The sequence below is a fragment of the Pocillopora damicornis genome, chromosome 8 (assembly GCF_964200805.1).
Source record: "Pocillopora damicornis chromosome 8, jaPocDami1.2, whole genome shotgun sequence".
Taxonomy (NCBI): domain Eukaryota; kingdom Metazoa; phylum Cnidaria; class Anthozoa; order Scleractinia; family Pocilloporidae; genus Pocillopora; species Pocillopora damicornis.
The window spans coordinates 10,756,500-10,782,099 of NC_142677.1; the positions used below are offsets into that span (position 1 = coordinate 10,756,500).

At 37.8% G+C, this 25,600-nt stretch overlaps 1 protein-coding gene and 1 long non-coding RNA gene across 2 annotated transcripts; both read left to right on the plus strand.

The window, feature by feature from the left end:
- The first annotated feature begins 1,257 nt into the window (after positions 1-1,257).
- On the plus strand, positions 1,258-20,304 carry LOC113672194 (uncharacterized). Its single transcript, XM_027188472.2, has 16 exons — positions 1,258-2,253; positions 2,713-2,781; positions 3,492-3,596; positions 4,234-4,329; positions 4,915-5,066; positions 10,855-10,952; positions 11,843-11,969; positions 12,250-12,401; positions 13,133-13,211; positions 13,739-13,849; positions 14,991-15,073; positions 15,877-15,984; positions 16,387-17,079; positions 17,584-17,967; positions 18,299-18,664; positions 19,475-20,304. Exons 1-16 carry the CDS (start codon positions 2,047-2,049, stop codon positions 19,618-19,620), a joined length of 2,976 nt encoding a protein of 991 aa, XP_027044273.2. The 5' UTR covers positions 1,258-2,046; the 3' UTR covers positions 19,621-20,304.
- Positions 20,305-20,624: 320 nt separating this feature from the next.
- Positions 20,625-23,962, plus strand: LOC113672195 (uncharacterized). The gene is made up of 4 exons (XR_003446310.2): positions 20,625-20,750; positions 22,394-22,538; positions 23,018-23,115; positions 23,775-23,962. It is a non-coding gene; the product is annotated as an uncharacterized LOC113672195 (long non-coding RNA).
- The last annotated feature ends 1,638 nt before the right edge of the window (positions 23,963-25,600 follow it).

Here is a 25,600-nt window from a genome sequence, read left to right on the forward strand (position 1 = left end):
TATGTCGCATAGGAGTTTCGGTGGTTGATCCTTTTTCCCAAGTTGTCTTAATTAATATTCCACGCTCCACGGCAATGATGCTGGGGTACCAGGCCTCCTATTTAGAGACTTGTCTTTTTGTAACTTTTTTTTTTCCCATGCTTTTTCTTTTCAATCCGACCGACCGACCCAATATCAGGAAACGCATTTGATGCTTAATCTTTATTCCCGCAGCCCTCTTCCTTCCTTTTCGATTTAAGTTCAGTAGAAGCTCCTTCCTCTCTTGGTTTATTCTAACACAGGCGGCCCAAGCTCCATCTGTGAGATGATCATCTCGCGAAATAAGAGTCGTGGCAAAGTTATAAGAGTTTGTATGAGAATATTTACGACCGCTTTCAGAATTTAAAAAATACAGTCAAATTCTCACAAAAAGTACCTCACCTTACTTCCGCAGTGCATCGCTTGTTATTTAACCGCTTACTATGTTGAAAAGAACCCATTTTAGCGAGTTATCCATTTCTTGGTTTACTACTTAATTCCCATGTCCCTAAAGTTTGAAGTAGGAGTAATACTGTGATACTGTAATCACGGCAGCATGTCGGGACAATTCATTACTGCGCTCAGCTGGACTGTGAATAGTTTGCAGTTCTGTCGTTTGAAATCCTCTTATACCCTCACGTGAGCTTTATTACGGTAGTTTCGGTTGAAACCTCAACGAGTAGAAAGGATTGTTTTCAGTAACTATTTCGCAAGAAACAAGACAATTTTTTAAAATAAAACCATTAACTCCTTCATTCTTCATCTTGGTAGATATCATTATAAGGTCCGCATTCCTCTAGCTTCCTCCAGCCTCTCAGTCAGGGAAGACAAACGTAAAAATCGGCTGGGCTATAAGAAGGAGTAGCGCGAATCTCTTAGTCTCCTCACTCTTCCCCCCCCCCCCTCGCGCTTTTTCCCTCGCTCACTCTACTCTTTTGCTCTTTTAAACTGAGTCCCTAGACCAAAACAGCTTTTTTTTTATTATACTTTTTATAAAGCAACATCGCGTGATAAAAACAATCACATGTCAGGTAATGTTAAAGCAGCATGGACAGCATTTCGTGACGCCTCTAGATCAACTCTTCCAGGCTTGGATATCGACTTTAAGTGAAAGGGTTGGGATTAATTCGCAAAACAAAACAAACCAACACGCTGTAGTTCTAGATTGCGTCCAAAAGTTCAAATCTACCCATATCCAAAGTCTACATATAAAATTGATCAAAGGTCACGTCATAACTTATTTACAGACTGGCTCCAAGTACGCCTGGGCCTGCACTAAAATTTTGTATTTGAAACGAAGCAAAATGTATAATTTCTAGATTTAAGTACCATGTGCAAAGTTCAATCCTCTTGATTCCAGTCATTCAATCCATCGAGTTTCCTACTTCATGTGTCTCAAAAAGTTCGTGCCCAGAATGAAGGTTATAGCTCTTTCTAAATCGACGGGGTTCAATAATCGTAAGAATGAAGATGCTCCTTGCCACTAAATCGAAAATCCCACCAGCCTCACAGCAGATTTTCTCACTAACTTCCACTCCACGTATTTCATTTTTCTGTTCTTTGTGCTTTTTCTTGCCAGGACCAAACATAGGAGACTAAAACATGAGTACAGCACCAGCGCGAAGGCCGACCATTTACTAACAAGTCCATTCGCAATTGCGAGCCACAGTACGACGATTGTGCCACAGCTGAGAGCTACAGTGTTTATAATTAGCCTGAGAAGGGGAGCAATTCCCAGAAGAATGAATACTACCTTCAAGATTGGCGGCATTTTGAACGAACACAATTCACATTTGTTGGCTCGTGAGCATTTTGTCGTATTACTAGTTTTGATTCCCAGTGTATCCTAAGTGGGTCAGCGGCTAACGTCACGTGATCTCTTCGCACATGCCGCCAAAAGGGAACAATATGGCGTCCTTCTCTTCTACGACCACAACATTTCGTTTGAGAATACGAAAGATGAAACGAGAAAGTAGTTAGGAAAAATATGATATGAAGGGAAATTAACCCTGTTAAACGGATTTTACGATGATGTTCCAGCAGGCCCCCCAACAATCGCTTAAGATTGTCCCAAAGCCTGCAACAACGTCGACAGCTCAACCTGCTACTGCCTCTGCCGAGTCTCAAGATGACAATCGGTTTCGGCAGCCCATTACTTTTGATGGAAAACGGATGAGAAAGGCTGTTATGCGAAAAACTGTTGATTATAACTCCTCTGTTGTTAAACTAATCGAGGTACGACAACTTTTTCTCGCCGTAAAACGGTTGAGTCAGTTGAAATCAGTCCACTTCACAGTGTCATGCTTGCATGACGTTGTGAGCTCTGAACATTTCTTTGTGTTGCTAAAGAACTCACTTTATATTGTCACTACAAAGAAAGTCCTTAATGTGAATCAGATCATAACTCAATCTTAAATAGTTTCTCACGTATACGCAAGTTAAATGTACTGAACGGGCAGAGATCCTTAGTAAATGTGCAACATCATTTACTAGACTTCGATTACACTGATTTCGTGAAAAGGTCAAAATTCAAGGTTACCACGATCTTTGAGTCATCCACGATAAAAGAGAAACTTGCTCTTACCTTTACTGTCATTTGATTTTTAATTTTTTCAAAGGGTTGTTGCAAATTTTTTTGTAGCCAAAATTTCAGAATTCTATTTATTCACAAAAGGCTATTGTTTCCTTTTTTAGAACAGAAAATGGTTCAAAGATTTAAGCAAGAGGAGTGGAATGCAGCCAGATGATAGCTTCTCTTCTGATGTAAATATTGACTCTGACTCCTGAGATTGTCAAGGGAATTCTCCTTACTGTGTGCCATACATTTTGAATTATTTTATAGTTGAGTAATTTATATGAGCTCTTTAACTCCCTTGGGTGACCAACATAGAACATGTCCTTATAGTATCAAACAAGCATGTGATGAGAATGAATAGAAATATCAATTAGTAGATTATTAGTTGATCCAATACCAATTCTCCAATCACAAGAACTATATGGTAGAACTGTATGGAGAATTACTACTGAGATCTTGGGAGTATCTCCTTTTCTTTATCCTGATTTACCATCTGCTTAGCAAACTTGTGATAAGCAAATAAATTTCTCATTCCTTGGAGAGAAAGGGTTTTCTGAGAAAGATTATAATTCAATCGATGTAAACTTCAGAAATAGTTGCTACCAAAATTGAACACCTTTTTCAAGTGTTGTGTAATTACAAAAAAAGGCTAAAGATAGAAATATCTACAAGAGCCATAGCAAACTTAAATTAAAATACAGTTGATCTCAAGCTGGGGAAATTGATTGTCATAAGGGTTGTTAGTGTTGCTCAAAAATGGCTAAGCAAACCACAGAAATTTAAATTTACTCAACTCACTTTGCTAGTAATCATCAAATAGCTTTGTGGTTGGTTTTGTCGGGTGTTTTGATTTATCGTTTACATTTTGGCAGATTACAGTGTTTTCTCTCTTCTTTAGGTGTTCCCACCAGCTTGCCTCATGGAGAATCCCATCAATGCCGTTACCACAAAGTTTGTGCGAACGTCAACCAATAAACTGAGATGTCCAATATTTTGTGTTGCTGTATGTAGCACATTGTTCAAATACTTACTTTTAGCTAAATGTAGTTATCATAGAGTGTATACTTGTAAGCGTAGTTCATTTGCTGTTTTTCTCATGAGCCAATATGAATTATAATGTGAAATGACAAATTAAATTCTGATTTGCTGAGACATATATCTCAGTTTTGGTTAAGCTGAGAATGGTGGCTTTTTATCTGATATATTTTCTAAATATCATTTGAACTGAATGAAATGCACTAATGAAGGGGATGAGTAAGAATCTTCTCATCCAGGCTCTTTCTCTAAGTCCAAGCCTCTTTCAAAGAGTTATGAACTTTGTTTGCTGACCCCAAATTTGTCTCTCAAAAGTTGGAATTTTTCCGGTTTTTAAACAAAATCCCCTATTCTCTTTAGCTTTTTGTCCATTTTTTTGTTTCCTGAGTTATGTTATTAATTCCAAACAGGGTTTTTTAGGATTGGACACTCACACTGGTGGAAGCTTACTTTTTAAAGAATGAGATAAAATGAATATGACCATGAATTTGTGTTGTTTAAGTTGAAATTCAAGCTCTTTTTACACAATTTTTTACTTAAAAATCATGCATTATGATTCAATTTCTAAAGTGTCGTGTCACTTTTTCTTTGGATTTAAATTTCAGTGGACTCCAGAAGGAAGGAGACTGGTAACTGGGGCCTCCAGTGGAGAGTTTACCCTCTGGAATGGATTGACATTTAATTTTGAAACAATTTTGCAAGTATGTAACCAGCAATGAAATGCATATTATAATTTTGAATGAAAGTTAAGATATGGGAATGGTTGGCTGATTGAAACGATTATTTCAGTGACGGCATCCCAGAGAGTGGTGAAACACTGAAGATCATTTGTGAGACATGATATATGTACCTAAGGAAGGTGCAGTAACTAGTTTTTTAAAGTGAAAAAGGGTTGAAAATTTGAAGAAAAATATTAATTGAGGGATTCTTAGTTGATCCAACATGAAATTCTCCAAACTAACATCTTAAGGATTGTATGGTAAACAATAAGGAGAATTACTCAGGAGATCTGTGGATTGAAAGGGTTAAAGGGGTTTTGGGTCCTTACAAGATCTACCTGTAATACTGATTCAACCTGTAAAACCTTTGGCTGATGGAATACTGGTCTTACATGACAGGCAATAGCTTCAGGAAGAAAAAGCATACAGAGGTTTGACTGTAGTGCATGTGGGTGTTAAGATTATGTGCACTGAATTGGATTGCAGAATTTTCAAGTTTCTTTTTTTTTCCCAATACTGTTTGTATTACCAGTGCATGTATGCTTTGTTTGTCAATTTTTCCTATAGGCTCATGACAGCCCTGTACGTTCAATGGTGTGGAGCCATGCAGATAACTGGTTGCTATCATCAGATCATGGTGGATTTATCAAGTACTGGCAGTCCAACATGAATAATGTGAAAATGTATGAGGCACACAAAGAACCCATAAGAGGATTAAGGTTAGACATCAACTCCAGGAACGTGATGGACAGTTTTTAAGAGCTGTTCTTTTCTGTATAGTACAAATTATAAAAGTTTTTGAGAGCTAGATGAAATATCTTTTCCCCCTGCAATAATCTCTGAGAGTACAGAGGTGAAATTATTAAAGGGTAATAAAGAGTATTGCAGGACATTGTTTGAATAAATATTTCTCAGTGATTTTGATTTTAAAAAAAATTGCATACACTGTTTTTACCAATTTTTTAAAATTATCAATTGGTTTATTTAGCTGGGATTTTGCAAACAGTGTCCTGCAGGATATACTACAGTAAATAACAATTTTGGTGGTGTCATCATATTTTTAGAGATGCTTAAGCTACATTAAAAGAGGAGTATGGCTTAAGCATAATTATTTTTGTTTAGGTTATTAGTATTTGATAAATAAAGAAATAAATACATCTGATTTGAATAAAGAAAGTGCAGCTCACAAGATAATTCATTTCGAGAGAAAATAAAAGCAATCAATAAATTTACTGCTATACAAGATCCTTAAACCTTAGATTTTGAAACAGTTATAATCACAAATAGGAATCACAAGAGTTTTAAAGCTGTCAACTTTGATCATCAACATGTTTTTGACATGTTACTAATAGCTTGATCAGATTAGTATGCTTTGTACTGGTTGACCATTCATCCAGTTCGAGCTAACAATCAGCATTCCCACAACTTCCTGCTGAATCCTTTAATAGTGAAATGATGTATATTTGTTGTCAGCAGCTCATTCCTAACAATAACCCCACCAGGAAAACCCTCGCCTAGAAAACCACACTATTGATTTTCAAAATTGTAGCTGTGAGTTCAAGTACAATATTATCACATCAGAATCTCTATCTGGTTAGGCATTTTCAGCCAGGTCTACTACCATTTGAGAAACATAAAATTTCCAAGGCTGCTTTTTTTCCCTTTGTGAAATTTTTTTCTTTGAAATGATTAAGCTCGTTGAGGCTCTGATATTCTCACTTTATGAAAGGTTTGTCTGCAAAAATGAAATTTTCTCAACAAAATTATTAAAACAAGAACCAAGGATTAATTTCCAATACTTGATGAAAAGTTTTAATGTACACTTTTCTGACATATTAGATGAAAATCAAGATATCCCATGCACCTCTGTTTTTAGTATTGTCTCTAAATGAGGAAGCCAAAACAAACCTATCATTGCAAAATTTGAGGTAAGATGGCACTTTCACTTTCCATCTTTGGAAGCCTTTATGGTTGTGCACTGGTTAGCCATTCCAAGTGTAAAAAATAACTTGTAATTTTGTGATGAGTGTGGACTTGATTATCCAGACCTCAATTACCCAGATTTTTCCATGATTGGGGCTTGCTCCACTGTTCCTATTTTAATACAGATACTTGAAATCCATTACAATTCTTTTCCATCAGACAAAGCACTTTTTGAATGTTTAGCTAGTGTTCAACATGGATGGAAAGAAAAAAACCATGTTGAGGCTTTTCAACTAATGCAGCCTCAAAGGATGATGGCGTTAGTGATGCACACTTGCTGTAGCAGTTTGAAACAAACTTATTTATGTCAACATGCTAGGTAGATGTTGAAGGTGGTCATTTTTCCTTTGCCCTCCAACTGATTTGAAAGGTTTCTTGTCATCAGTGTGGAACATGATTCTGTATGTGGTTTTATCAAACTTTGATTTGTCGTCAACTTGCTTGCATTGCTTTTCACAGTTAACAACATGCATGTGATTTGAAAATGCAAGAGATTCGGAGAGTCTTTTTTTAACACAATGGTAAAAAATTACTATCAGAATTGTCAGTTGTTAAAAAAAAAATTAGAATGCACTATCTTTGATGTTTTCCTTACTTTGTCCTCACCACATATCTGTCAGAAGTTGCATTTTTGTGTGTGTTATGTTGGCCACCAGCAAATAGTGCAAAATTGACTGCAAATTTGTTTCTGTGGACAAGCACTAAGTAGAGGAAATTACTGGAGTATAGAGAATATACAGTTTGCCCTGAGAAAATTAGAGAATAAAGCCTTACCTGGCACTTGTTGGTTTCTGCCCCCCATAACTGATTTTTTGGCTCTATAAAAATATTGTTATAAAAAGCTTGATTAACTTTAAGACTGGTCAATGGTCAGGAACCATGCAGATATGTAGAGCTTAATTTAAACTCTCTACCATACAAACTCTGTAAACACAGAGTTTTATGGAAGTTTAACAGGATTTGGTAAGGCAGCCACAAGTAGAAATGGTACTTATGGCTGTGTCTCAGTAAACGTAAGCTCCCATCATAGCCCAGAACTTGGTTGTTGGAAGGGTTGATAATGCTATTTGCTGAACAAATCTCCATCTGGTGAATGGCACAGGATATTTATTTACACTTAAATCTGCTGGATAGTGATTTATCCCTTGAGTAAGCATTATCCCCCTTTTCACAACTGTGTTTGGTTTGTTAGATTTAAGGTAAGTGCAGGTTGATGGATCACCTATTGTTAGATAACGCAAGTTTTTTTAATTTTTCATCAAAATTAAGCTACACTTTATTTCACTTACCCCTGTTAATGGTCAAGAAAACTTACTCAAACTCTCTACTAGTTGCACGCAAAATTCAAATTGATGCTTTGCTCACATCTTTCCACACTACTGGGTATTTCTACCAAGGAATTAAAGGTCACTGACTTTCAGACTTGGATAGGGATCAACAGTGCAAGCAATCATTTGACAATGTGCTATCAACCTATCCCTGTTCAGATTTGTCTTGACCTGGAATATCAGTGCAGCATGAATTTCCTTAAAGCAGGATAAGAAAGAGTACATTAGATCATTCATTGGTTGGTGCATGGAGCATGTAGTGTTTTATACCATCAAGGATGGCTCTCCATGTTCCCCACCCATTTTCAACAGCTCCAAGGGACTGGGAAGGTTAGACAGCTTAAACCAAACTTCCAATCCAATCATCAATGAAAGAACAATTTTGCTTGAAAGTAATACCATCTAAAGGAGTCTGAGAAGATTTTCATAGTATAGTGTTGGGGATTCGGTGAAGCATCATAGGGGAGTGTCTAATGCACTGAACATGCAATCTGTGAGACTGAGTCAAAGTCCTATTCCCTTCTTTTAAATGGCATTGGTACCCAGCCTGCCTCCTGGTGAATTATTTGGGTTTTTATTTTTTGGTTAACACTCAAGTAGGAATTAGTTAATTGGAATAACTTAATTGGTCACTTTCCAAATCTGGTCCAGGGCTCAGTTTAAGTCTGGAACTTGTCCCAGAGAAATTTCCTTTGAAAGTGGACCTTGTTTTGAACCTTGTCCCCAGTTTTTCTGGAAAGAAAACATTTCATCTTGATTTCATACTCTCTACACCTATGAACTCCAGTGAAGAGCTAGTGCTACTCCCCACTAACAGTTCAGACTGGTGTCTTTTCCTCATCTAGGGGGGGAGAGGGATTGAAAAATTTAGTTATCCATAATCTGTGCTGTTACGACCAGAGCAGTATGAATCAATGACATAGAAATTTGCCCAGGTGTCAAAGGTGTATCTGCCTGGTGTGGATCTGGAGAATTGATAATTTCCTTAAAACAACTTGTGATATTCCTCATTCAGAACAAATGTATGCTATGCTGCTGTGTTTGATTTTGTACAAAAGAGTGGAGAATTGTGTTTGGAGTTACTTTACAGTTACAAATGAAACAAGGACAGAGGAAAGGGCTAGGTTTTTTTTTTAACTTTTTTACACCAATTCTAAAAATCACGGATATTCAGTTGTCAATCCACTGCCACCCTTTTCCTTTTTGCTCAGTACTTAACAAAAGTTTTTTCCATCTGCACAGGAGAAAAGTATGCATATGAGAATATAACTTAAGACCATTAGATTCCACCATTTTTTCCCCTAAATTAATCTTTGCTTGTGGATGAAAGTTGCTATGTCCTGTTGAGTTGCAAATTTCAATTTAATGTTGTCCTGTAAAGTGATGCCTTCTTTTCCATCCCAGATGTATTACCTTTTCCTTTCCTAATTTTTTCATTACAACATTGATCAAGACACTGTAACATGAGTAAACCTTTGGTCAGCATCTTATTGGAATTTAAGAGCATACCAGGGTGTATTTCATTCAAAATTCATCTTAAACCAGTTGCATGCACTCAAGACTATCCCTTCTTAATTGTGGCCTACACCCCTTGAAATAAGAATCCAGTTTCCTTTCAACTTGCTTTTCTATTGAGTTTAGAGAACTAAACGGAATACGTAGTGGTTAATGCCTTGTATCTCTCAGTTCTCTGATCAGGTTTTCCCTGCAGTAAACTTGTGTAAGCATTTTCTTATTCTTCATCATAAGAACATGTTTATTGAAGGAAAAAATATTTTATTAATTTTTTTTGAGTGTGTGTTACTTCTCAGTCCTGTACATAATGCTAGCTGATTGTTGCGTGGAGTTCCTAGTTTTCAAACTTTAGATTTAAAAGCAAAAAAAGACAAAGGAGAAGTATGCTCAAAGGACCATATGATGGCTGGATAAAGGCTCTCTTTTTTTGCATATTTATGGACTAAGACAAAATTGCGATCAGTATAAAGACAAAAAAAGGACAAAGTTAATGTCCAACCATCTTGACCCGGACAAGCTTGGTCAGCAGAGGATTTATTGTACTGCAAAAAGATTTGGTTTATTGAGAGTGAGGAATGACTTGTCTATTTGTGAGCTCTGTGAAGCTATATAATAAAACTTAATATTGACTTAAAGGTTATACTGATATTTTCCTTCTTACTGCATTTTGAGTGCCAATAGTAGCTAAGCTAACTCCCTGAAAAATCATTTGCAAATGTGCTTTTATCTAGACCTTGAACACTGACATGAAAACAACTGAGAAACCTTTCTGATCATGCACCAAATGATGGAAACCAAAGCTGGTAGTTCAGAAACATCTGCTGCTTTGGTTACTGTAAATTCTTATATTTTTTTAGATAAAAAATGCTTTTAATATACAGTAGCTCTTAACTGTGCAAACATTGCTAGAGGTGTGAGACTTCTCAACATTGCCGATAAGCAGCCAAGGTACAAGGCAGCATATAAAATCACAACATATCGAGTAGAAATTTTGAATAGAATGAAAGACAAGCTTTTAAAGGTTGGATTACTCTTTTGAATCTGAAAATGCTAGTTGTATGATAATTTCACACAAACTTTGTAAGGCAGAGATATGTAGTTTCTGGATGATACTTTTTCTTTAATAATTGCATCTTAGCATAAAATGAGAATAGCCTCTTAAAGTGTAGCTAGTGTTATTTTTATTTTCCATCTTAATCATAAGAATTACAATTTCCTCAATTGTGATTTATTTGAAAAACTCCTATTTTCCACTTATTGGACAATTTGTTATTGCACATTTTGTTATCAGACGGTTCAATAAGCTAATCACATTCAAAGTTGTAGTTTAAATCAACCAATCACATTCAAAGTTGTATTTAAAAGACTCCTATTTCTGCATCCTTTGTCAGTCTTCTGATGCAAATTTCCTCTTTCTGTTATAACTTGGCTATTCTTCTTTTCTCAGAAATTGTAATTTTATGATCAATTGATAATAAGACTTTTTGACGTCTAATTCAGTCTGTAATCATACTTGCTGCAAACAAATCAGACTCCCCCTTTACAGTCGTCCTATTTTGTTATCACTTGTATCATTACAGACAGAATTGGACTCCAATTATTCCTCTTACCATTACATGTTTGCTGTCATGTCATTCATACATGTTCCTATGTGAGGTTGACTGATTTGCTCCCCTTTCAGCTTCTCTCCAACTGATCAGAAGTTTGCCTCATGTTCAGATGATGGTTTAGTGAAGATATGGGATTTTTACCGCTGTTCAGAAGAAAGAGTACTGAGAGGTAACATTCTCAAGGATGTTTTGTCCTAATCTTGTACTCCCTAAACTCCTAGATGTGATTAATAGGTAACTTCCCCCCTATGATATCCATACATTATCCAGCAAAAAATTAATGAGAATGTTCAAACTTATCGATATCTGCAGGTTGGAGTTGTTATCTTGATCTAGCACCACATTCTGGTAACTAATTAACATGCAAATGTGTAGCAGCTAGATGGGAGAATTAACAATCAGATCTTTGAAATTAAAGAGCTAAGGAGGTTGAGTCAATGTATAGGTTGAAGTATGGAATTACAGAGGTTTTCAGAAGGGGTGGTGGTGGAAATCACACTGTAGGAGCTTGAGATCTCAATTTGAAAAGGTGCTACTGTCCCTTAAAAAAAAACTAAACAAACCTGAGAGAGTGCAAGTAAATAAAATTATTATACTTCTCAGATTCTTCACTAGTAGCTTTTATTTTTTGGTAAGAGGAGACGTGTTCAAACCTTGTTTTTTACAGCTGATCATTTTTTCCAATTATGAACTTCAAGAAATACTCCAGATATATTATAACTTTCCCCTCATTTTTCCCCACACCAGGGCCATATGGCAACCTTTTTTTTCCTCTAATGTTAGCTTGATAAAACTGTCAACAAGAATCTTAACCCTTTACACCCTAAAATCAGTATGTATATTCTTCATACTGTTCTCTCTGCATTTCCTATAGTGCTGACAATGACACTTGTTTCAATAATCAAGAGCTTCTTTAGTTGATAATCATCTCCTTTATTATAATGACCTCAGTAGATATTTGATTTGGCTGATATTGTAAGGAGAAATTAGATTCTAGTCACTCCTAGAAGACAGTGGGTTAACCAGTAGTAATGTTCAACATATCAACCATTTCTTCAGGACATGGAGCTGATGTTAAATGTGTAGACTGGCATCCAACCAAGAGTCTTGTAGTGTCTGGCAGTAAGGACAGTCAGCAGCCAATCAAATTGTGGGACCCCCGCACTGGATATGCACTGACAACTCTGTAAGTTTGATCAATTGCAAAAGACAAGGCTCAAGCAAAACAAGGGTACTGATACTCTTTTTGTGATCCTTAGAGTTACCAATTTATGGTAATTTTTTCTTCGAACAGAGGCATGTAGGGATGTTCCCAACAGAAACTCAACATAGACCAGAATTAAGCATCATGGAAAATTGCCAAGTAGTTAAAAGATTATCAGTTAAATACCCTATTAAACTTTACATTTTTTCTTGTATATGCTATGTAACTTTCCTCTGATGATTTTGGGTAATTTTTTCCCAAGACATGCTCACAAGAGTACAGTAATGCAAATCAGATGGAATCAGAATGGCAACTGGTTATTAACTGCTTCGCGCGATCATCTCTTAAAGTTGTTTGACATTCGAATGATGAAAGAAATGCAAACATTCAGAGGCCACAAGAGGGAAGCCACAGGTAGAAATAATGTGACCTTTGAAATAATTCATTTTATGTTTTTTAAGCATTTCTCTGGGACATTGGACCAGTCTAGGTTGATCCATAGGGGGAAAAGACTGTGGTCTTGGTCTTGAGTACTGTTGTTTTTTTTCCATACAGACCTCCTGCTATCTTTTGTTATTTCATGCTTGTCCAGAAGGCATCCAAACCCCTTTCCCTACACAGTGATTTTTTGGTAACATTTGAAATAGAATAAAGATGAATATTGATTAGGGGATTATTACTTGATCCAGTACCAAATTCTCAGACTAAAATCTTAAGGATTGTATGGCAAATGGTAACATGAATCACAAATTAGATCTTGAGAATGAATGGCCTAAAGGAGTTGCAGACACACTTGTACAGAACATGTTGTAAAGAGTTTGTGGAAGTATTGTGAATACAAGTAGGATTTAATTTATCATTTAAACAATGTAATCAATATAAATAATTCTCGCACCCACTCTGAAAATGAACCACTCTGGTGTAATGAGAGCTGCAATTGCCATTCACCTCTCACTGTTGAAAGGTACCAAGTTATGGGTCTAATGTGTGCTTTGAAATAATTTGAAAATCTAGAAGTTGCTATTTGCAAGATTCCAAGTCTTTACCCTCCTACTTCTAGTGTTCCTTCATTAATTTCCCAGGTGAATGAGAGCAGTATCACATGTTTTAGATTCTCAATAACAAGATAATTTCATCTTTTGTAGCAATCAGCTGGCATCCTGTTCATGAATCTCTGTTTGTCAGTGGTGGTTCTGATGGTTCAATGATGTTTTGGGTTGTTGGGTAAGTTGGCTTGAAACTGGAAAGAGGACCACCTTCAGGGATGGATGTAGTGGAGGGATCTGGGGGTGCACATCCCCCACCCTCTCTGAGAGGACCTTTGGCTTTTTGATATAACCAATATTTTGCCAAAGAAAAAATAATTTTTGGTTTATTTGTGTTGAAGTAAAACATGAGACAAGGTTGGCAAATTTATGCTAACCAAAATGGTATGTTTACAATAAACATTGTGCAGTCTGCTTCAAGGTTATACAAAATCTATGGTATGGTTTGCTATGTATTCCTAGCATTACACAATATGTTACTGCCTTGTTACAAACCTTGTTGGTTGTTTGCTTTTAAAATTTGTTTTGCAACTCATCAATTTTGTTGTTCCATAGAGGTGCACCCTCTCCAGAGAAAAATCCTGGGTCTGTCCCTGAACATATTAACCTTCTCTTTTCATTCAGTGCCTTTACCCTGATTTTGATATTTCCTACTTTTTTAAGTATAGATTTGAAACAATTGGAGATTGTCATTGTTTGATTTAGGGCTGAGAAAGATGTTGGAAACATGGAGATGGCTCATGAGGGAATGGTGTGGAGTTTAGCATGGCACCCATTGGGACACATCCTGTGTTCAGGATCTAATGATCACTCCAGGTAAGACAAGGTGGAGTGTAACAAATTTCAAGCCAGTTGAATGTTGACATCTTGAGATGTAGAGGACTGGGAAGGGCTCTTGTGGAATTAAAGTCTCCATTTGGCTATAGTTGAAGCTGACTCTGTATCTCTGTTAATTTGTTCTTCATGAAGACACGAAGACAGTATAAATAGAGATTTTTCTTTTCCTCCCTTCCCTCAGGCTCCCATTGTTTTCTGTTGCTTGTATTGAATATTAATCTCTATTAACCCTTTCACTCCCAAGATCTAATTAGTAATTCTCCATACTATCTGCCATACAATTCTTATGATGTTAGTTCAGAGAATTTGGTATTGGATCAACTAATAATCCCATAATTGATATTCTTCTCTATTCTCATCACCTACCTGCTTGATATTGTATTGATATTGTAAGGAGAAATTTTGTCTTGGTCACTTGTGGGAGTGAAAGGGTTAATATGAATCTAGACATTGATAACTGAGAGGTCTGGACTGGGTACAGGCAGGGTACATATTAGACTTTTCCTTAAGATTGAGCAATTTGTTCAGCAAGCAATTAAAAAACTTGGATAGTGTTAATGGCTCTGCACCACCCTTGTGCATTTTAATTGCAAAATTACTTAGTATAATACAGCTTAGGTATCTGTACACATGTTATTAGTAATCAAGTAAGCAAGCAAGCAACAAGTTATTTCTAGCTTCTAAGAAAGTTTTAGTTTCCCTCCCACTCACACCATCAACAGTTTTGATTGTTTCTTAATTTCATTTGTGTTTTTAATTTATTTATGATTACTAGACTGTTGATTTAGTGTATTCATCAAATATCCTTTTTGTAATAGTCTTATGTGAAATTTGCGTAGGAAATATACATTAAATAAACTGTATGGTCCCAAAACAAGCCTCTGTCTGTTGTGGTGTTTAGGCAGTTCTTAATATCTTGTCTGAAATTCAGCCTAGCATTACTTTTGGGATGGTTGTAATTGGGGAAACTAGAAAAAACAATAATGTAAAACTAAAAGTGCTATTTTGATTACTCTGATCATCAAGAAATTGAAGCATCTTTGTTATGTCCAAAACACTAAAAATTAATTTTGTGAGATAACCTCAACTCACTCTTCATTTATCTTGTATCACCCCATAGTAAATTCTGGACACGCAATCGACTTGGTGACAAAATGAGAGACAAATACAATCTAAACATTGTGGACGCTGAAGATGATGTTGGTGAGTTCAATGTATTTGTCTGTTTGTTTTAAGCAACAACATTAGAAATGGCCAAAAAAACTGGAAATGTAAATTATTTGCACTTTACTCATTTGTGTTTAATTGAAAGAGATGACAAATAAAGGTTCATTGTGATATTTCATGCCCCTTTTTTAACATTTGTCCTAATTGCAGGCAATTCTCTTTTCTTGTTCTCATTGATGTGTGTGTATATTCTGGTTGGTGTGTTATTTAGCTTTCTTTATCCCTTCATCTGGGGTTTTCATAAATGACTACTCACAAATTTACAAAGTGGACCTTTCTAATTCTTAGTCTTTCACTACAAAGATCTTAATAATAATTCTCCTTACTGTCTGCCATACAATTCTTGTGATGTCATTTTGGAGGTTTGTTATTGGATCAACTACATTTAACTACCCCCTTATTGATATTTTTTAAAATTTGTTGTTACTTGTCTACTTGATATTGTATTTATATTGTGAGAAGAAATTCTGTTGTGATCACTCCTGTGTGCTAAAGGGTTAACTACATAGTACATTCCACTACTTCTTGGTGTGCATGTTAAAATCTTATGACCTAAAATATTTGAAAGCAAAACTACTGACAAATTTAACAGGCTAATTCTGTCTTGCAATAATTCAAATTTCTCCTCTGTAGAATTCAACATTTATTTGGCTTAGAAATGCACAAAAATATAAACTCAGATTTATGAGTTAGGGAGAAGGTCAGATCAAATATTTCTTACTGTCAAACATTCTTTCTGAAAAAAATAGACTAATATTTCTATGATATTATCTCCACAGATGGAGACCACCCAGGTATTACAACTACAGCCATTCCAGGAATGGACACAGCATTGAACCCAACTGAGGATGTTCCAGATATTGACCGATACAATTTGGGAGAAAAAGGTTGGTTATTAAGGGTGGTGCACATGTGTTCTCTTCTTCGGAAGACATCAAAGTTCCACTGAGAGTATTAAGTAACTGGCTACTTTAGTATCTATCATGGAGGTATTGTAAAAATGTTGAGTATGTCAAGGGTCATCCTTGGACTTAAAACTGTTCTGACAGGAAAGAGAAAAATTGATACTCTGGCAAGTCTAATGCCACCACCTTACTTTTTGATATACGCCACTTATTCACTATTTTTCAATTGGCTAATGATAGAAGATAAATATATTGATTAAATTTAATGATTTAATCAATCTATTTATCTTCTATCATTAGCCAATTGAAAAATATCATCAGGTCATCACCTATCACTTACCTGCAGAATTTCCTTATAGTATTGTTTTTTTTTTCCTGTTGCAGGTCCTTCATTCGGCCCTGGTAATTCACTAACAAACAGGGCCACGCCTACCCGACCACGGCAGGTAGAATCACAGAATCCCGGGTTCACTTTACCAAACTTCAAAAATAGTCCAGGAATTCCAGGCCTGGGAGAAATAACCCCAGCTGTTGAAAATGGAAATTCATCTTTAAGGCCAGATGCGCCGGCTTTCAAGCCTGCAAGGCCTGGAGAAAGGAACCACATGGGGCCATTTGAACCGCCGGCTCCCCAAAGACATTTGCAACTCAACAACTTCCAACCAGAGAAAGATCCAAGACCAATTGATGGACCTCAAGGGAATCATTCGCAGTTTCCTCCTGGTAGACCCAGAGGGGACTTTGATGTTGGGAAACCTGGAAGAGAGTCTTGGGAAGAGCCCAGAGGTGCTCCTGATTGGCGTGAGCAGGGCCCTAATGATTTTGGACACCATGGTAGGGACTTCAGGCCCGATGAGGGTGGACCAAATTTTAGAGGGCCTCCTGGCGACAGGTTTCACAGTCCAATGCCTGACAGGCAAGGACTCCTAGGATCACCTCCTAAGAATCTTGAGATAGACTCAAGGCCTGGATTACTTGGAGCTCCACCACCACAGCAGCCCAAACCACTCCTGCAGGGGCCTAATGGACCTCCAGCAGGCACAGCAGGACCAACAGGAAATGACTTCCCACGTCTAGGTACATTGGCAGGATTGTTCCTTTCGCGGAAAAGTAGCAGTTCTTCGTAGATAATAAATTGGTGTAGCAGAGCAATCTATAGTTTTGAATTTTGTTGGGCACAACTAAAAATTTTGTCCTATTCTCGATGCGAGCATGGGAATCAACCAGTTTTTGAGCCATCAAGAGTTAATCATCCACGGGTCGTGGCAAATACTTCCAAATGTGGTATCTTGAGCGCAGACATGCTGAGCGTACAAGCGTGACGTGACCATTTCTCATCCATGCATGCAATCACACAAAAAACTCCATAGAGCGCTTTTGAAAGGATGAATTAATTGCATTTGTGTGGTCTATGCAGTAGTCTCGTGATTAATTTGGTAATCCTCCACATTCATGTATTTGTCATTGACTCTTCAAAGACAAACAATAACGCTAACAGCACACTTGCTAAGGCAATGGATTTACCATCGAATGATTACATCGTTTCTGTTTATTTATTTTGTTCCTTTTAAATGGGTACAGGTCCTGGACCCAACAAGGACCCCAGACAAGACCAAGGATCTTGGCGACCACACCCTAATGAACGTGAAGGAGACAGAAACGAGCTGTCACCGAGATTTGATATGAGTGATCCACGCAGGCCTCATCCACATGACATCAGTTCGAGGGGCTTCAGGAGAGGTGCTCAGCGAGGACGGGGGCATGACTCGCCACCTCGTCATGGCTCTGATATGGAAGGGTCAAATCAAAAAAGCTTCCCTCATCCACAAAGTCATCCATTCCTTAGCAAACTTAGTTCAAGAGGTTTTAAGAGCGGTGTTCAAGGAATGCACGAAAATAGGGATCCCAGATGGGCAGCCCCTTCAGATGAGCCCCCACAGGGAAGGGGCCCTGATGAGCCACCTGGTTAGAAGTGTTTCTGACTGTTATAATGTTTAGTGACTGAGTTTTTGTCTTTGAATCTGCAACGAGTGCAAGGTTCATTTACAACAGAAAGTCGTTGATAAAATCAGCGTCTGGTTCCTGTACTGAGTAGGTGGTTGGATGGACGAGTTTGAAAAAATGGGCCAAATCAGATAACAGAGTAGAAGCTCCCTTCCCTACCCTTCGGAGCTTATCCAGGTTTCAGTGGATGAAGCGACCGGTAGAAGTGTCTCTCGAGTGTGTGCGAATTCTTACTTTTCAACCATACCTATGTTCGTAATGTTAGTTGTGAATTTAACGCTTTTTCCTTTAGGTCTTTTTAGCCGACGAGATAGCTGGGGATCCCCGCACGACCCCCGTGTACAACAGCGAGATGAGCCTCGGGATCCCCGCATGATGAGGGGACCAGGAGGGCCCCCATCAAGACCAGATCAAAACCCCTCTAACGCAAATGAGAATAAACCAGCCATACGGCCGCTGATGAGTCTCAGTCCTCCGCCTTTGCCTCTCGGACAGCAGGGATTTGATTTCGATCTTGGTCTTGGGGAAGACTCGTGGAAAGGACCTCCAGACAGACGGGGCAGGAAGCGGTCCCTGGACCAAGAAGGATTCAGGGACGATCGTGATAGAGGACCTCCCAAGGCCTTGCGACCGGAGGACGAGTGGAGAAGGGGCCCGGGTGAGAGATCATCGGTCTCACAACTCGTGTTGATTTTTTAGTGCTTTGGCTTGCTGTTTTGGCGAAGGGTTATGTTGGTTCTGAGTAGTTAAAGATGTTTAGGGTGATTCATTCGAGTTGCGTTTCGTTTATGTGTTCAGCAGCTGGCTTTTAAAGCGCGTTTAAACTTAATGTGGAAAGTAAACCGGCATTGCATTTTGTTGGCGTAAACTCGCTTAGGGTGGTCTCGAACTGAATATTTTCATGAGGTCTCGGCATTCTGGGAGGACTTTACTAACAGTACTTAATTTTTTTCGAATTAGATGGATATCTAAAAGCTGGAACCATATTTAAATAATTATTGAATAACCAAAAGGAAGAAAAGCGAAAAGGCGGGGGATCATTTCATTAATTACTGACTTGACAATTGAGGTTTTTTTCTCGACTACCGCGTCGTTCGTGGCACGCCGTGTATAGTTAGTGATTTACGTTTCAACGTAAGGAGTGCCGTTTTGCACTGAGTCATTTTCGGATAAGCTGATCCCATACATCAAGGGTATAGCCCTCGCCTGGTGTTTCAAGTTGCTTTAATAAATTTGCATTTTATTTCTGAGACACAAGAGTTTAATTGGCTAGACATTCTATAGTGGTTTGTTACGATACGTGTCAAAGTGATCTGAAGACAAACATGTCGAACCTCAGCTTGCGTCTTAATTGACATAATTTTTTTGTCTCGCTTACTTGACATTTGTAATCTGAAACGTACCTTGCTTTGCTAGAGTGCTTTTCTTTCTTAGAAAAGATAGGAAATGTTCTTTTCTTCTTCTATAGATCAAGGTCCACCGGACGGTTGGAGAGGACCAGATGAACGTATGGACGATGGACCCTGGGGCGATTTTGGATCCGAAGCCGATGGTTCTATGAGAGGGAGAGGAAAGCCACGAGGAGGGAGGAGAGGGCGGGGAGGAAGAAGATAGCAGCTGCTACCAGCCATTACCGTTTGAGTACGTCATGTATGCGTACTCAGTTTTGCCAGGAGGTCTTGTCTCTTTTCAAAAACATTTTACACAGGCTGTGGTGTCGAAGCTTGTAGTGTACATCGTAATACCAGCACCGTTTTTTCATACTCCTCATGTCATAAAGGCAAGCCAACTGACAAGAAGTTACTGCTGAACCTGTGCGACTTAGTGATGAGGCAGACGGTGAACATAACGTTGTTTGCCATATGAGAAAGATCAGTATTCCCGGTATTGTTTTAACTGGATCGTTGTTTTACGGAGCAAATATTGTTTGTTCATCTGCTGTTTGCTAGTAGTTTACTTTTCCTTGGACAGTTTTTTGCGTTAGAAACTGCTTGTTTACTTGTTAAATACGTGATTTAACATTCAATATAACTGAAAACGCCCACAGCAATACAAAACAAAATTCGAAAACATCACCAACTCAAACTGCCTCCAACGGTTTTGAATGGGATATTTAGTAATCGATGTATATGACCACATCACTGGAAACACTGTTCTGATAATATTATAAATTCTCACAGCTAACTTAACAGAAAATATAAGAAATATAGTTGAGAGAATTACTGTTGCAGTCTAGATTACTTAAACGTTTGTCTTCTTAACTTTAGTAAAGCTATAAAATAAACATACCTGAAAGTATCTAGGTGTTTTTTTTAACCTTCGGACGTTCTAAAATATTTCGTAGGAAACACGAAAGTTAATGTACAAGAGAGAACGAAAAGTGACCTCCCTTGCCCCGGTTGTTCGAAGGACGGATAACGCTATCCACTGAATAAGTCGCCATCCGGTGGATAGCTCAATAATATATGTTAACAATTATCCGCTAGTGATGTAGTGATTCTCCGTTGGATAGCTTTGAACTACAGTAGTGGCGGACTTGAGTGAGCTCTGTTTGGAAATAACAGCATGCTTTGGTAGAAGACCTGGAAATGAAGGGCACCTAAACATCTCTAGTCTTTGAAACATATCTACCATCGTTTGATGATATATAGACGAAAGATGGATGGAAACGGAGGTCGTGAAACAAATGAAAGGGAACGCGTTCCTCAGGGGGATATTGAGATGAATGGTTCAATCATCAAGAGGTATGTGAGAAACTCCTAAAAAACTGCGCTGATTTTCGGGTGATAATCTTTTCCTTGTGTTTGATATTTTTTTAGCTAGCTTAGCAACTTGTTAATGTGAATTGTCCCAATAATTTGAAAGGAGGTTTCTTGGAAAGATCTACTTAAGGATACCTTAGGGCAAGAGGATGTCTTGATTTGAACAAAGAAAAAGGGACATTGTACCTGCGGCACCATGCAAATTCGCGCTCATGAAATGATAGTTGCACTACATGACGGGTAGCATGCAGAAAGTCTCTGTTGCTAGCATTATTGACCGATTATATTTTCTATGGATGAACTGGTTGCTGGGCTATCTGTAAGACGGATTGACGGAGTATCTAACCAAGCACGGACTGATTGACTTTCTGACCGACTGAGCGACTGATCGACTGACCGACTGACTGACTGTTTGACTAGACACTTTCGTCTTATTGCGGACCCTTGCGTCCCTGTTTTGAAAAGTTCCTCCACCTATTTCACTCTCCTTTCTTCGTCCAATTTTTGGATACCAGCGTCAGGTTTTAGACGGCTTCGTTCCATTTTGGAAATTTGCATCCGTTGTTGTCTAGGACTCCAGCTCTCCTTGTGGGTTGTTCCTTCCGGGTTTTTGGCGAAAGGAGACTGGTGATGAACGAGAGAATACAAAATGGCAGTATCCCTCATAGAGGAAAGAGACTGGAGGGCGTTATCGATTTTACTTTAGGTTCATATAATCTACAAGATCGATCATGACTGCTAAAAACCCCTTTGTCTTGCTGTTCTTGACTTTAAAAGGACGCGTTTCCTCGCTTCGGTTATATTTGCATGGAAGGAGAGTGCCAACGGAGAGCTCATCCCTACACGAGGAGTAGCTAACGTTCATGTGAACTACATCCATTTTGGCCTTCATCACGCGTCACGTGTAAACCCATTGCCACTCTCATAGAGCTTGAAGCATTTACTATCATTGTTGGGTAAAATAGTTTCGCAATTAGTCATTGATTTAGGACTGCATAACTTATCAATTAGGTAAAAAGTATTTGATAAATGGTCATCTTGGAGCGTGTGACAGATTTCACAACAAATTCCACCAATTTCAACCAGAGAATTGGTTCACCGAAGCGATCGCATTTTGGAGCACTGAAAACGGGAAATATTGGTTTGAAATACGTAGAAGCCTTAAATTTTGTAGACAAAAATGGCTACGAGCCACAACCCTCACCCTTTACCCCGCCGACCCTTCTCACCCCACCTCTGTAGTTACCTACCAGACCCTATGAGGGGGGGGGGGGGGGAGCGGTTTCCTCAAGGCGAAATGATAGGCAACTACAAACCTTTTTCAAATGTTTATAAATAGTAATCCTGTCAAAAATATGGAACCCTCGGAACTTGTTGAACAATTTTTTAAATATCTCCTCAAGCAATAACTCTTCCTTCCTTCACTTTCAAATGTAATCCTACCAAAATGTCTTGGGGAAGATATGAAACCCTCGGAACTTGTTGTGATTGATTTATTCAGGGAGCAAAGGGCGAGATGAAAACTGTCTGTGAAAATTAATTATTCATTCATGTTTGTCTCACACCTTCGGTCAGTGTGACATGTGGTTTTAAGGAATTATACAGTGTTTTGCTTCTTTGAACAGAATCTTGACATATTCTGCAGGATTCTGCGCGCGACTACTTCTAAAAGTATGATTTCTACTACGACTGTTTCCTTAACTCTGGTTAAGAGGCCCAAATATGGAGATACTAGCGGGCTTCTGTAAAATACCAGTAGCTTCACATGAGGTGAGAAAGAAATTCGTCATGTGGTGACCTCTTCGAAGGTCTCGTCCAAACACGTCTCTCAAATGAATCATTTGCAGAATTTTCATAGGTTATTTACTTGTCGTTGTGTTTAATTCTAGTACTTTTCTTTTTTACTTATTCTCAAATGTTGTTTCAATCAAATCTTTGGAAAGTTACATGAAAAACTTCTTCATTAAAATTTATCTCGTCTTAAAATTGTTTGTCCTTCACAGTTTAGCAATACATGTATCTTGCGTCTTTGTGCTCTGGACTTATTTAGTTATCTAACAAGTAAATAACTGTTCCTCTTGCAATTGAGTTTTGTTTTCACAGCTTTATGGTAAGAGCTTCGGTGCTCTTAGTTTCAGAGTGTAACACAGCTTATAAAAATTACATAAGAATAACTAACTTAAACCGACAAATGAATACAGCTTCTCATTCCCTATTCTGAATATATATTTTTTGGTTAATGTCTATAGGACTGCGGAAGAGGGAATCACGTGGACTGTAAACTCTGCGAAGTCAAACATGGATTCAAATATCCGCTCAATTGCAAAAACATTGACAACCAAAAGGGGTAAGCAATGAACAATGAGACCCACAATATTTTCATAATTAGTATTTGGATCTAAAAAGCGTCGTAGAACAAATATAAGTCATTTTTTCATGAATCACGCCAAAACAAAAGATAAGTTACTGTATTTTGAGAGTAGTTTTAAGCACTGTACAGCTCCTTAACACCATCTCAACATAAGTAATATACTTTTTGAACAAGAACAATAATTTTTCAAGAGATTTTAGTCTGATGGTTGGGATAAGGGAAGCTCTGAAAAGAATTGTTGCTAGTAAAAAGACGGACGTTTCGAGAACTTGACGGCGACAGTCTTCTTCAGATTTATTGAGGAAGTTACTTTTATTGGAATGTTGTTAGTCTGGCTACTTTTGTTGAGTATCTCTAACGAGACCACCAATGACACTTTAGAAAACACTGACCTATTCCAACAGACGACTTCTCGAATAATCCTTCCAGCCGACGCCATATAAAGACCCTAACACCCAAACAAGACTAGTAGTACAAGTTTGCAACATACCAGGCAGCTTATCTCCCGAAAAAGAAAAAGAAATAGATAAACGAACTCTTGATGGCGTTTTTTTTCTTTGTTTCTTTCTTATTTGTTTGTTTTCGGTTTATTTGGCTTGTCATGTCGATAATCAACATCTTTATCGGATTTGCAGAATAGAGAGACGGAAATGGAAACTGTTACGTAATAAAAGGACTGGAAACAGGGACTAGGAAATGAATGAAGTGAAGTAAAGAAATCAGTTAAATGTGAGTTGTTCAATTTGTTGTTTTGTTGGTAAATAAAGGCAATCCGTTGCAATGTCATGCGCCGGTCAATTCGAAGCTTCGACATCCCCCTGGGTAAACCCTGGGTATTTGACTGTCGCATGTGCCCGGGGGTGAGAAGTTTAAACCTTGCCTGACTGGGGTAAGGAATAAGAATCGGAAGTGTCAAGTCTCTCCAGCAAAACACACGTTTTTCAGGTGTTTAAAGGTAAAGAGTTCACTTTTGCGAGCGAATGGCTCAGAACAAAAGCGTCAATCCGTCTTACAGATAGCCCAGCAACCAGTTCATCCATAGAAAATATAATCGGTCAATAATGCAAGTTTGAAAGCTTGGTGAATGAGTAGAGTCATGGTCGCTAATTTTGCCTTTTAGGAAAAAATTGACCCTCAAATCCCGCCCTTATGTGTTGGATTTGAAGACAATTGTGGCCCCGGAGGGGGGGGGGGTTGAACGAACAAATCTTCAAAAGTTCAAATGCCTGGGGGCTTGCCAGGGGAAATATTGAAGCTCCGAATTGATCGACGGATAGATCAAGGAAATCCATTACAATGTGACTTGGAGAACCTGGCCAAAATTTTCTACGAATTCTACCATAGGTTCAACTATTACAAATTATTAAGTTGGTGTAAAGACATTAGTTGCCTTTTTACCTCTCATTGCTAAGCTCCAGGAATATTGCAGATTGTTGCAAAAGTTTCAAGACTGAAAAATTAAAAACCATTGTAAATTCCGATTTTCTTACGGTAGAAAAATTTTCAAACAAATAAACTGCAGTGTCGAAGAAATTTGAAAAGTTACTTTGCATAATGGCATGGAAATTTCGTAAAGCAATCGAAAGGTTGGCTTAGAATTACTCAGATGTAACTCAAATATGTGGTAGAATCAAATGTAAACATAAATTTCATCTGAAATGAGCTCATAGACGTGGTAAATTGCTAAATTTCGTGGACGTTTTTAACCAATCAAACATTGATGACAACTAATATCGTTTAAAACCAAATTATATACCGTTTAAACCTTGAAAAGGATTTTTTCGAGATCGTGCAATGCGAGTGTTTTGGGAAGGGCATGTTTCTGGGAGAAAGAAAAACATTTTTAAGCGAAAACGGAAATGTGATATTCTTCAACTTTGTAAGGAAAATCGAGGATATCCTGTAGACAAGTAATTTACTGTTGAGCCATAAATAGTTTTTGGAAATTAATTAGACAAATCGTAATTTCTTTAAATCTTCAGTTTCACAATGAGGCATCTAGTATTTTCAAATAACGGATACATCGATGACGAATTAAAAAATTTAAAACTTCGGGAATGTTTTTGGTGAGGAAAAGGAATTTGTTGGAAAGCTGACAAGTCTTCAGTATTTCTTAGAGAACAAACTAATTTTCCCTTTTTCTGTCTACTTTTCGTGCGGCGCAAGAAAACTTTCGTTAGAAATACAAATACCGTAAACTGCCACTTTTAAGCCCTCCTTCCTTCATTTATAAATTAGCCAATATGTTTATATTCTATGCCTGTCCTTAAAACGGTTTCGGCCAAATAAAAAAATCCATGAATAAACTTTTGAGCTGAGACTGCGATTTTAATCGTTTTGTGTTTATTATTCCGTCCTCCGACTAACACTGCAGCTACACTACAAATCCCTTTCCTTTAATTAAACAAGAATAAAATGACAGATTCTAGAACGACTTTTCAATCACACTCTTACTGACTTT